The following is a 13,826-nucleotide window of genomic DNA, read 5'->3' on the forward strand; positions in this document are numbered from 1 at the left end:
TTTCATTGTTAGAGGTCCTCGACCAAACGCTCTACGCGATTACACAAATTTTATCTCAATACATTTCAATATTTCTGCAACACTTATCAATCTTCACGTGTTTATCTTATTGCTTTCTTTACTGGTATTTATCTTTCCTGCACTTTACTTTGTTGCTCTTTACATTCAAGCAGTTTATCTTCCTGCACTTTATTTGCTGCACCTTTACATTCCTGCACTTTACTTTGTCTTTACTTGCACTTTTATTTTGTGTTGTTTACTTTACGTTATTTACTTTATACAAAAACGAAATCACAAAAAGAATCATCATCACTTCACTTTCACCTCAATCACCGAGTTACACAGCACGAAGACTGCGGCTAGTTAAGGCCGATCCGTGCTAAAGTCCTTCCATTCAAGGCAGAGAGAACCCCGCGGCCGAGATTGATCCTTCCTCGGCCCACAATCAACTGATCAGAAGTCAGATCGACGCAAGATCTATAAAAAGAACAAAACCTCGCTCGGCCTACTGGCCGCGAGTTGGCACGCCCGCTCACACGTCACCACTCCAGAAGGACACGTGTAAGCCAAAGAAGCCCTCGGCCTAGTGACACGCGCCCGAGACGATTTTTGAGCGAACATCTTTTGGCACGCCCAGTGGGACACTAATGTTTTAGGCGTATTTACAATGAGTTTCTCTGAGCCGAATTCAAACGGCTCAAGTTCAATATATGGTGTCAATGGGAGGTACAGTTATGCTGCGTGCAAAAGTTTTGTTGATTTCAATAGCCACGCCGCATGGAATTTACAAACACCCAAAACGCAACCTCAATATTGTTGCATTTTTGACAAGGAGGTTGATTTTCCTCCAGATGGTGAGCCCAAATTTAATTTCGACATTGAGCCTATTGATGATATATATGAAGAAGATGAGCCAATTCATGGCTTTGATCTACTCAGAGGGCTAAAGCACCATCAAGAGGTTGATTATTTAAGTGAGGAGATTGTACACTTTGACATGGTTGTCAGTAATAAAGCCAACTTAGAAAAATCACAATCGGCTAAATTTGAAGTAGAAGCCGAAGTTGGTAATTCAAGTACATATGCAGAGCTTGAAAATTCAGCCTACATAATAGCCAGAGAACAAGAACCTACTACATGGGGTTTACGTTTAATGCTTCACAGCCTCCAAAGGCTTGTACCAAAGGCCGAAAACAAAGAAGTTTCCAAGTTTGCGATAAAGCATCGTTGGCCGCCTCCATAACGACCATAATAATTTTTTTTTTTTCTTTAGAATCTGCCAAAAAAAAAAAATATATATCTATATATATATATAAAAGAAGAAGATTGAGGAGCGAAGCACCGCGGTTGAACGGTTGAATGACCGCAGCTAGTGAAGAGCTGCAGCTGGAGAAGGCTGCGGTTGAATGACTGTGGCTGGCGAAGGGCCGCAGTTAAATGGCCGTAGCAAGCAAAGGACCGCGGCTCGGTTGAATAGCCGCGGCTATCAAATGACCGCAGCTAGCAAAGGATCGTAGCTAAATGTCCATAATTTAATGGATTGTGAAACCAACGGTTGAATGGCCGCTGCTATCAAATGATCGCGGCTAGCAAAGGACTGCGGCTAAATGTCCATAATTTAATGAATCATGACTAAATGGCCGTTAAGGAGTAAGCTTGAAATCAACAGTTGAATAGCCGCGGCTATCAAATGATCGCGGCTAGCAAAGGACCGCAGCTGAATGTTCATAATTTAATGGGCTGCGGTTAAATGGACGTAGTTGGTGAAGGACCGTGGCTAGCAAATAACCGCAGATGAATGGGTAAGTCCCAAATTCAACATAGGGCCGCACTAGAATAGTTGAATAGCCGCGGCATAACGAAGAGCCGCGGTGAGTGACTGCTGCGTGACGAATGTCAACAACGCCTATAATGCGTGTGCCTTGCCAGTAGAATTTTCTAAAAATAATCTTTTAGTCCCTTAACCACTCGGCATCTATGCCGAAGCTCAAGGGACTAGGGGGGCTCTGTTTGAACCAATATTTAGTAAGCCTCACGTGGCAGATAGGTGGGCCCGACCCACAAAACATAATGAATATCCGCGGCTAATTAACCGCGGCACATTAAAGATTTACAAAGTTGATTCTCAATTAGCTGCGGCACATTAAATGTTTATTGTCAAATTTATGACCGAAGATAACGTGTGCAGAGAATCGTTATTAGATCGGGAAGACCAAACGAATCACAAGGCGTAATGAAGGATCGCGGACCCACAAGTCGTAATGAATGACCGCGGCTAATTGATTGATTGTCAGGAGAAACTTTACCAAAGTTTGGGGCAATTAACTTGAATGAGCATCAGGAGGTGTTATTGTCAATCATCAGTTACAAGACCTGATTGATTGCTCATGAAAGAATCAATCATTGATAACGTCAAAAATATCACAAACATGAATATTGCTGAGATTGCTTCTTTTTCTTCATTCAGTAGTTTAGCTTCACTATAAAAAGGACCATAGGTTTCATTGTTAGAGGTCCTCGACCAAACGCTCTACGCGATTACACAAATTTTATCTCAATACATTTCAATATTTCTGCAACACTTATCAATCTTCACGTGTTTATCTTATTGCTTTCTTTACTGGTATTTATCTTTCCTGCACTTTACTTTGTTGCTCTTTACATTCAAGCAGTTTATCTTCCTGCACTTTATTTGCTGCACCTTTACATTCCTGCACTTTACTTTGTCTTTACTTGCACTTTTATTTTGTGTTGTTTACTTTACGTTATTTACTTTATACAAAAACGAAATCACAAAAAGAATCATCATCACTTCACTTTCACCTCAATCACCGAGTTACACAGCACGAAGACTGCGGCTAGTTAAGGCCGATCCGTGCTAAAGTCCTTCCATTCAAGGCAGAGAGAACCCCGCGGCCGAGATTGATCCTTCCTCGGCCCACAATCAACTGATCAGAAGTCAGATCGACGCAAGATCTATAAAAAGAACAAAACCTCGCTCGGCCTACTGGCCGCGAGTTGGCACGCCCGCTCACACGTCACCACTCCAGAAGGACACGTGTAAGCCAAAGAAGCCCTCGGCCTAGTGACACGCGCCCGAGACGATTTTTGAGCGAACAGTATGTAATGGTCATTCTGGCTTGAGCCTAGGACAATCTTCTTGTCATTGGATAGCACTCCACGAATATTCTCTGGATGTGTTAAATTACGACTGTAACCAACTCTTTTTGAGTTTCAATTTATGAAGATAATTCCTTTATTCAAAAAAAAAAAAAAAAAAAAAAGAGGTAGTGTTTTTTGACATTAGTTTTAATTAAGTTCTATTTTCTCAATTTCTTATTTATTATATTTAATAAAAAATTATTCCAAAAAAATTCCTTTTTGGTAATCGATTTGATAGTAGTTTCGGTTGACTTCTTATTTTTATCATCTCAATAAAGTATATATTGTTTAAGTAAATCCATATTGTGTCTAGCCCAAACTCTAGGTTACTTGACCTAGTAGTAATAGGGTTTTAATTAGAGATAATCTCAGAGAATATCTTAGAGATATTCATTCATTATATGATTACCTTTCCTTGTATGATTCTGATTCTATGCATTGTAATCCTTTATATAAAGAGACCCCAATTATCAATGAGAACACACAACAATTCTCTCTCAAATATCGTTTCCCTAAAACACGTTATCAGCACGACGTTCTAACTCTAAAACCTAATAGCCAAAACCCTAAATCCGAATACAAAACCTTGATACCTTTTCTGCCACCACCATACAACTTGAAGCTCTCGACCCCAAGAATCCATAACCAGCGGCAGAACCAACAGAACCGGCCGGAAACTTATCGAACAGGCCACCGGAATCTCTAAATCACCCGCAGCAAATACTCTACCGGTTCACCACCTTCCGGACCTCCAATTCCTACCAAACTTTGCCAAGTGAAGCTCCTCAGACCAAATATTCAGGAACCGGAAGAAATAGCCCATAAACCGGTTTGAAACTTGCTGAACCGGCTGACTGAACGTCCGGCAGAAAAACTGGCAGAAGGAAAAGAAAAGGAAAAGAAAAAAAAAAAAAAAAAAAAAAAAAGAGGAAGGAGAAGCCCACTGCAACAGGCCCAAGCCTTCGCCCTAGAAGAAGAAAGCTCTCGGCCCAAAAGCCCACTGACCCAAGCCCAGAAGCCCGCTTACGTCAGCCCAGCAGCCCCAGACACGTCATCATCCGCATCAGCTCTGCCACATCAGCAGATCTGCCACGTCAGCAACACCGGTCAACCCTCCGGACAACGACTTCCGGCCACTTTCCGACGACCTATTTCAAGGTTTTTTTTTTTCTAAAAGTTCCCATTTTTGATTTTTTATTTCAATTTCTCTTCTTTTTCCTGGGACTTGCAAACTCCATTCTTCTACCCCCCCCCCCCCTTTCTTCATCATAGGGGAGACCTAGTTAAGCTGAATTGTGGGGGTTTGTGCTCACTCCAAGCTTGGAGCTTGTTGAGATCTCCAAACTTTGAGTTTGTAGAGAATTTATGATCGACCACTTACGTCATTGTTTCGATCTAATCCAATACCTCTTGGAATTGAATTTCTTGGAAGCGATTACGCTAAGAAATTTCTAATTTTTTGGAAGCGATTACGCTCAGAAATTCATAATTTCTTGGGAGCAACTACGCTCAGAAATTTTATACGTTTTCATGGTTGCCTTTTTATGCTCCGAAACTATCCCAAATTTCTTGCTCTGTTTCAGGATGAGTAACCTGAACAAATTGGACTTTGCTCCATTGGAAACAACTGGCTCTAGATATCACAGGTGGGTTCGTGATGTCCGCCAGCATCTCAAGGCCGATGGAATCCTGGATACGATTCTCGAGCCTAGCCAGGACGTACTAACTGTTGAGCAAGCTCAAGCTTTGGAAGCAAATAGAGCAGCCTTAGAGGGAATTAAGGTGAAAGTCATCATCCTAATGACTCGTCATATGGATGATTCACTCCAGTACGAGTGTATGAATGAAGAATACCTCAGAAGGCTGTGGGTCTCACTCGAATAAAGATTTGGTAACGTCCGTGACTCCTTGCTTCCTGACCTAGAAGTGAGATGTCATAACCTCCGCTTCTATGATTTCAAGTCAGTTCTTGAATACAACTCGGAAGCATTCGCATTAAATCCTTAATAGAATTCTGTGGTAAAGAGATCACAGATGCGATGTTGATTGAGAAGACTCTCTCAACCTTCCCCGTCTCTGGATTGATGGTTTCTAAGAACTATCGAATCGATGTTACTCCATAACGGATCACAAGGTTTCATGAGCGTATTGGAGCTATGAATGTCGCTGAAAAGCATGACAACATCCTTTTGAAGAACTATAATTCGAGATCCGTAGAAACAGAGCTTATTCCGGAATCCAATTATAGTCGCGCCCCTCAGAGAGGGCGCCAAGAGAGAAACCTAATCTTAGGGATAATTCTGGACGTTCTAGTCCATATAATGGCTCTACTTGGGAAGGTAACCGCCAAAATAGGCGAACACGGAACCGAAAAGGTAAACGTGGAAAAAGAGAGGGAGGCAACGCCTCTGGCCATGTTGATGGCGCCACCAACACTAAGAGCCATCTAAATGACGCTTTCAAAGCGCCTCAATCAATGGAGTCTGAGCAAAGAGATGTATGTTCTCGATGTGGAGTATCCGGTCATTGGTCACACATTTGTAGAGCTCGTGAGCAAATTTTCACCGCCTACAAAGCATATTTTGAAGCAAGAGAAGCGCATTATGTGAAACAAGAAGATCAAGAAGATGATCTAGAGTGAAGGGTTGAAGACTACAAATCTGGCTGGGGTCAATAAATCACCAATTCTGTTTAAGTCTTTATTTTTCCAAGAGATGTAATAGCAAAATTGCCTTATACTTTGTAGTAAATGCCATTGGTTTAGTTTTTCTTCACATAGACTCATCCAAAATGAGTATGATGTCTAGGAAGGTTTTGAGATAAATGGTACTTAAGCGAGCTTTGCTCCACCGACATCTCTCTACTCACCTGGTCATATTTATTTTGGAGTTACCGAAAGAAGTCAAACGACTGCCTTTGTTTTGCATTAGCTAGCATTTGGATTAGATGCTCCTAATGGTTAAGAGACAATGATGTACTCCATTGGCTTATGAATAAAATTTTGAGTTCTTTTCATTATGACTCCATTTTGATTCTCAGCATATTACTTTGTGACTACGATGGCTGGGCCATCGGTATTAATTCAAGGACATGGAATAACCCAAGTTCCCCTTGCCAAATGACACCTTGATTACTGTCACAGAAACTCTCTACGCTCCTAGGGCAAATCGCACCTATGAATAGCCAACGGATTCCATGCGAAAACGCATGTAGAGAACGGAAATAAGTTCATTTGCAATACCTCTAATGATTGCAAACAAATGTGCATTGTAGAGAAGTATATGTGTCTCTCTAGTGGAGTTTATGTCACTATTCAAGCTATTAAATCTAATAAAGTCATGAGAGAAGATCTCTTGGATTTAGACACATAATGGCTTTGTCACTACAGGATAGGTCATCCTAGTCATGATGATCCGTCTACTAAAGACTTCACACTGACATCTATTCTTTCGAGCGAAACGAAGCATGAATCAAAAGTTGATTCCTGGACTAAGTGTGACCGCAGCTGCTGCCTCTGGCACTGCCGCCGTCCACTACCAGCCTAGGGCTGGCACAGTCCCTATCTATGGTGTTATGGATGGCATCCATCATGGTGATGGCGCCCTAGGTGATGCTGCAATCACCAACTTTGCTTCCAATTGCGTTTCAGACGCTCAGGCCCAACCAAAATCCTCATTGGTTGCTTTTAAAGCCTCACGCTCGTTTTACAAAGCCTGTTCCTTAGGGAAATTAGGACTGAGACCGTCCTATGCAAAGGATATGATAATACTCATTCTGTTCTTACATAGAATCCATGGGGATTATGTGGACTGATTCAACCAACTTGCGGACGTTTAAATATCTCATGATGTTGGTTGACATGCAAACACACTGGTCACTTGTTATGCCATTATCCACTTGTAATGCTGCTTATGCTACACTTCTAGCATATATCATATGACAACGGGCTCACTCCCCAGATCATCCTATTCAGTTAATTGGATTTGACTATGCTAGAGAGTTTACATCGAAGACTTTCGATGGATATTACAATGGGACTGATGTTGGACATCATATTCCTATGAACACACCCAAATGGTCTCGCGGAAACGACTACGATGGTAGTCCGGACATTGGTAATGCACACCAATCTCCCTATATCCGCTTGGGGTGATGCAATATCGTATGCAGCTATGCTAATTCGTCTACGACCCACCACCACTCAATCTACCTCTGTGTTACAGCTAGTGACTGGGTACAAGTATCGTACTTACGCATATTTGAGCGTTTCATTTATGTGCCAATTGCGCCGCCACAGCGCTCTATGACAGGTCCTTACAGACGAATGGGCAACTACGTTGGATTTGAGACACCGACAATCATCCGCCACTTAATGCCCTTGCAAGGCGATCTCATTACCGCTAGATTTGCTGGTTGTCACTTTGATGAGACAGTCTTCCCGTAGTTAGGGAGAGATAAGAACACGGATGTTCAGCAGAAATGACAGGAATTGTCGTGGCCTGTCCCCACTATGTCTCATCTCGATCCCTGTTAAAGCGACGAGATCACACATCTGCTGCAAATATGCCTGCAAGGAAGGACGTTCCTACGAGAGGACGTAGCGCTACCCTAGACGAAGGTAGGCATGGCGTCAACGCCAAAGAGAGTGGCACTCTGGCGTTATAGGCCATGGCCCCAACTAGGATGCGTGGGAGGCCCGTGGGTTCGAAGGATACCATGGCACAACCCCATCCTTTGATCATCGACACTTAAAATCCATCTCATGAGTATCTTCCGGATTATGGTTATCATTGGGGGACGCCTCAATATCAGAACCTATTCATGAGAATATAGAGCTCTATGAAAATTACACTAGTGTACATGAGACGTGGGATAGAAACTCCATCATAATTGATGATGTAGTTGCGCATTTCGTTGCGCATGAGTTTGTTGAGTCCGATGATATCGAACCACGCTCCGTTGATGAATGAATGCCAACGTAGAGAAATTTGGCCTAAATGGAAATATGTGATCCAGGTTAAGTTGGATTCTCTAACGAAGAGGAAGGTTTTTGAGCCAGTGATGCCAACACCTCCTAACATAAAACCTATTGACTAATGGGTCTTCGTAAGAAAGCGTGATGAGAAAAAGAGATGGCAATCTCGCCTTATGGCGCAAGGCTTCTCACAAAACGCCCTGGAATCGACTACGATGAGACATATTCTCTCGTAATGGATGTTATTGCACTCCAATACCTTGTCAGTTTGGTAGTTTCCGAATAACTGAACATGCAACTTACAAATGTGGTCACTTCGTATCTCTATGAGGATCTAGATACGAAATATATATGAAGGTTCATGGTGAACTTCATTTACCCAAGTCAAGTGGCTCTAGACCACAGAGCTTGTTTGCAATAAGATTGAAACGCTCACTAAAGTGACTACTTGATTGGGAAGGGATATGCCCGTGCGTTTCCATAACAAGTTTCGGATTCTATCGCGGTTCATGTTGGACATGATCTTCATTAGAAGCCCTTAAAGAGTTAAGAGAAACCGCTGAACACTTGAAATCAAAGTTTGAGATGAAGGATTTTAGGAGAACACGATTATGTCTCGGTTTGGAACTTGAGCATCGTGTTAATAGATGCTTAGGCATTTTGACAAGGTCAAGCCTTCAAGTACCCACATGATCGTCCATAGTCTTGATCCTGAAAAGGATCCTCTTCGTCTGAAGGATGATGACGAAGATGTGCTAGGGGCAGAAGTGCCTTACTTGAGTACAATTGGCGCATTATTGTACTTAGCTCAATGCACAAGACCGGACATCTCATTTGCAGTGAACTTGTTAGCTAAGGTATAGCTTTGCGTCAATGCGACGCCCTTAGATTGATGTAAAAGATATCTTTCGGTACTTGAGATGTACGATTGATATGGACTTGTTCTATCCCTACAGAGAGATGAATGATTCGGACCCATCACACACCAGGAACGCCGCCAACACTGGCTTGCGTCCACTATCCCCATCCCAAAATGACAGGAGTTTTGGAAAGTTTTGCTGATGTTGGGTATCTCTCTGACCCACACAAAAAGTCTTTCCAAACTGGTTAAGTGTTCACAATGGGTAAAGACCGTGATATCTTGGAGGTCTACAGAATAGACCCTAGTCGCTATATCTTCGGACAATGCAGAGATTATTTCTCTTCACGAAGTGGTTCGTGAATGTATATGGATTGGATCCATAATTACGCATGTTCGAACAATTGTGGTTTGAAGTCTACCATAGATGAGCCTACAAGATAATACTGCTTGTTTTAATGAAGCAAGGCTACATCAAAAGCGACAACACCAAGGATAATCAGCAACAACAAACTCTCTTCAAGATCAAAGTGAACTAGGTTCGATCTGAGGACAATGTGGTAGACTTGCTCACTAAGTCATTGCCTAAATTCCACTTTCGAGAAACTTGTTGGTAGCATTGTTTGCGGACGTTATCCGAACTCCCATGACCGTTGTCATCAGGGGGAGATGTAGACATCAGGGGGAGGTGTCTACATGTATGGTCTCGAAATGTGAATGGTGCGTTGTGCTCTTTTTCCCCTTCGACCGAGGTTATTTTTGTCCCACTGGGTTTTTGTTACTCGGCAGGGTTTTTAACGAGGCAACGAGAGAAACACCGCGTTTGGGCGACACAAGGGGGGGAGTGTTTAAGTAAATCTGAATTATGTCTAGCCCAAACTCTAGGTTACTTGATCTAGTGGTAATAGGGTTTTAATTAGCGATAATCTCGGAGAATATCTTAGAGATATCCATTCATTGTATGATTACCTTTCCTTGTACGATTCAAATTCTATGCATTGTAATTCTCTATGTAAAAAGACCACTATTATCAATGAGAACACACAACAATTATCTCTCAAATATCGTTTCCCTAAAACATATATAATATATTTTAATTAAATATTGGCACTGTGCTAAATTTTTCTATCACTTCAGTCAAAAAAATTTCAAACCCACTCTAATTAATTTTGAATCCTGAATCCGCCGCGGGTACCATTCCTTGATTCCCTTCTCCTCGATCTCCTTCTCTTTATTTCATGGCCATGCATAAAAGCCGTATATTTCTTCAAAAACAGACCAAAAAGTAAACCAACGATCCAAGGTGAATTCAAACTAAGCACACCAACTCACCAAGTGTTAATATAATATTGTTTGACAAAGAGCACTACGGTCAAAGCTAGGTGGATCGGTCAAATTAATTGCAAAGTATCCATTAGTTCATTTGACTATTTGATACAAAATAAGAACTTCGATCTGTAGTGGAGGGGGGAGCTACGTACCCTATCATCCTCCGACATATATGCATGAGACGTGTCCGCCTCCACCACACGTGTAGCCATTAAAGGGTGATCTGATGAGTCAAGATAGGCGACTAGCAGCCCCAGCTAGTGCTGGCTTTTTCGTGGTTCCATTGCCTGCTGAGGGGCAGTGTTGTAACCTTGGTGCCCATAAAACCAGACCAACCATAAAACAGTATTCAGTATTCACCGCCAAAGATCGAAGAAGCTTAACAAGATCGAAGATGAAGAAGATAAGTGTTCTAGTTCTAGTGTTGGTTCTGTGCGTGATGACCTCTAATGTGGAGCAGAGCCTTGCTCAGGTTGACTGCTACGATGCTTGTTCCACTGGCTGTGTTTCATATATAAACAACCGTAAGTCCACTCGCAACCAATCTTTCAAACCTCTGTGAAATTTGGATATTGAAATCTGTGATTTCATCAGGATATTGAAATCTGGGTTCTCCTTTCATTGCGTAGCCTGTAATATGAACGTACTGTAAATTAAGTTCTTACCCATCATGAAAACCATAGACCTGCCTACATGTAATTGCAATGCTCTGTTCTTTTCTTTCTGATCGAGATGGCTGTGGTTGCTTATTAGTTAAAATGCCAAACGTTTTAGTAGGGTAGTAGCTTGATTAAATGAAGTACAATTAGTTAGATCTTGCGCAGGTAAAAAAAAAATTTGATTTATGCGTTCTTATGTTGTCAAAGCCTTTTATATCATGAGTACTAGGAATGCAACACAACGCCCCACCAAGTGATCAATTTAGTAGCCAGGCTTCCAATGAATGAAGTGAATCATACATGTTTCCAACTTAGTTATCTAATCCTAATGATGATTGATTTGGGTATTTTACATGCAGCGAGGCTTATGTCACGATGTGATCGCAAATGCCAGATTAAATGTGGTCCAGGTAACTTCTTAGCCATTCAATTTTGTTCTGAAATGCTAGCTTTATTTGACACTTCCCTGTATTTGTTCTGTATTTATTCTAGCTTTATACACTGAAAAAAAGAAAATGCTTTTGCTCAATGCCATTACATTTATTAAAAGTGCTTTAGCTAGAGACATGTAAGTTTTCAAAAAATATAGGTGCTTCCTAAAAAATGCATTTGGAAGCACTTTGTTGATTAAGCTCCTATATGTGTCTCCTTGCTTCTTCAACAAGAGCTTTATAGTGCTTCAATAGTAGTCTTGCAATTTTTCAATTGGTTGTTTTTCACCTTCTATATTTTCATTGATGTGTACAGATTCTCAAGTTGAGGAGAATTTTCATTGAGCGGCAAAGATAACTGCGAGCAAACCATGAATCAAGTTGCAAAGGAGAATAGAGTTAAACTTACAAGCAAACACTAATAACGTGCAACTGTATTTTTCTTTTGGTTCTGTTCTCAATGAAATAAGTACCAAATTTCTTTCAGTCCTTATGTGGGACCTATAAAATTTCGGTTTCCTTGTGAGATCATTATATTAACATAACAATGAATTATGATTGTCAAGTTTTCATAAGGCAGAAATATCACTTTGGTCATCGAACTATGTTTCATTCGACACATTGGTCATCCAACTTTTAAAAACTTCACTTTGGTCACTCAACTATATCACCGTATATCACTTTGGTCACTTCCGTCTGTTTTCTTCGTTTTCTCTATTAACTTCAAGGGTATTTAGGAGATGAAAAGTTTTGCCTGCTATTTTTGTAACTTAATCCAATTTTTCCCGTCTAAACATAAAACTTCATCCATGTCAGTAAAACCAGATGCATCATTTGCGTTGGCCTGGCCAGTTCGATAATCATTTGCCTATTAATTGCATACGAGGATGAGAATGCACATCTTGGTGATGACATTGAAAAGGATAAGATGATACTCACAAATAGGATAAGAAGTTGGTGTTGAGAGGAATTGCTAATTTCACTTTCAGTTGAGTCTCAACTTGAAATCAAATGATTTGCTTTTGCTGGAAGAAGTAAAGATGGTACTCTTACATAGGAAATCAATTAGATGAGATTCTTCATCACATGATTGAGATCTGAAAAGTCCCCAAGTTTAGTTACTCTTCTCTTTGTCTCCCTTCCAATTTTTTGCTTCCATAGAGTGGTCTTCCCGAATCCAAGTCCAAATTGAGCCTTAAAAAATTTAAATAGATTCAAAAGGTGAAGAACCCAGATTATGGGTAAAAAATTCAACAAACTCAAAATCACACTACCACCAAACCCATATCCATCATCAATATTCAATCCCCATCATCCACCACCAAATAAGTAACCCAAAATTCCAATCAAACTCCCCAAATTTCAATTTCCAAATGTTCCAGACCTTTTAATCATGAACAAAGAACCCATAAACCATGAAGGAAACCAGAAACCATGGACCTTCTCTCTACTAGTTCTTCCTCCTCTCTGCTTCTTTTTCTTTGTGGCTTGAAATATGATAAACATAGAGATTGAGATCGAGATCGAGAGAGAGAGAGAGAGAGAGTAAAGTATACGTTTGACCTACAATCTCCAACACTCAACTCTTTTTTAACTGGATTGACAAATATAGCCTTGTTTATTAGGCGTGTGAGGTTCAATTGCCATATTTAAACGGAGAAAATAAACAGAGAGACCAAAGTGATATACGATGATATAGTTGAGTGACCAAAGTGAAATTTTTAAAAGTTAGATGACCAAAGTGTCGAACGAAACATAGTTCGATGACCAAAGTGATATTTCTGCCTTTTCATAAACGTTAGAGAGCAAAATTAACGAAACATGCATGCATGTAATGACATGGTACTCTCAAAAGGAATAAATTATACCTACGAAGCAAAGAGTATAGTTGTCCCCGTTGGGGAAAAAGGAGAAATACAAGTTCCCATGTTACCTCTTTTCTGGGTTTATTCATTCTTAGTGGTTTAAATGATTTAGCTTGTAGACTGAATCAAACATAGGGGGTCGTCTTAGGTACCTTGGTGTTTGTCATACCCTTATTTTTTTATTTTTTTTTACTTTTAGTAAATTAATATAGTGGAAACTTACTGAACTGGTCAACAGGTTACCCAATTAAATATCGACATGTGTCATTTTTAAAAATAAAATTTACCATATTAACAACACACTCTTTCTTGATATGTAACATTGTTAAAAATCATGTAACAAGTATTGTCAAAATAATAAATTACACATAGTTGAACTACAATTACGACTTATGACAACAGTTGTTGTGGTTATTGTAATTGAGTGGTCAAAGATGTAAATATCATATTTGGACAACTTTTATCAAATTTAGAACCTTGATTATCAAGTGGAGAAGCTCCTTACAATACTGAGTTGTTACATATCTTTTGGTCTAATTTTAATTT

The 13,826-nt window shown here is 40.4% G+C and overlaps 1 protein-coding gene across 1 annotated transcript; it reads left to right on the plus strand.

The window, feature by feature from the left end:
- The first annotated feature begins 10,536 nt into the window (after positions 1 to 10,536).
- On the plus strand, positions 10,537 to 11,941 carry LOC133745661 (uncharacterized). The gene is made up of 3 exons (XM_062173767.1): positions 10,537 to 10,849; positions 11,344 to 11,394; positions 11,732 to 11,941. Exons 1-3 carry the CDS (start codon positions 10,552 to 10,554, stop codon positions 11,758 to 11,760), a joined length of 378 nt encoding a protein of 125 aa, XP_062029751.1. The 5' UTR covers positions 10,537 to 10,551; the 3' UTR covers positions 11,761 to 11,941.
- Positions 11,942 to 13,826: the final 1,885 nt, after the last annotated feature.

Source organism: Rosa rugosa, chromosome 4, assembly GCF_958449725.1.
Source record: "Rosa rugosa chromosome 4, drRosRugo1.1, whole genome shotgun sequence".
In the NCBI taxonomy this organism is placed as follows: domain Eukaryota; kingdom Viridiplantae; phylum Streptophyta; class Magnoliopsida; order Rosales; family Rosaceae; genus Rosa; species Rosa rugosa.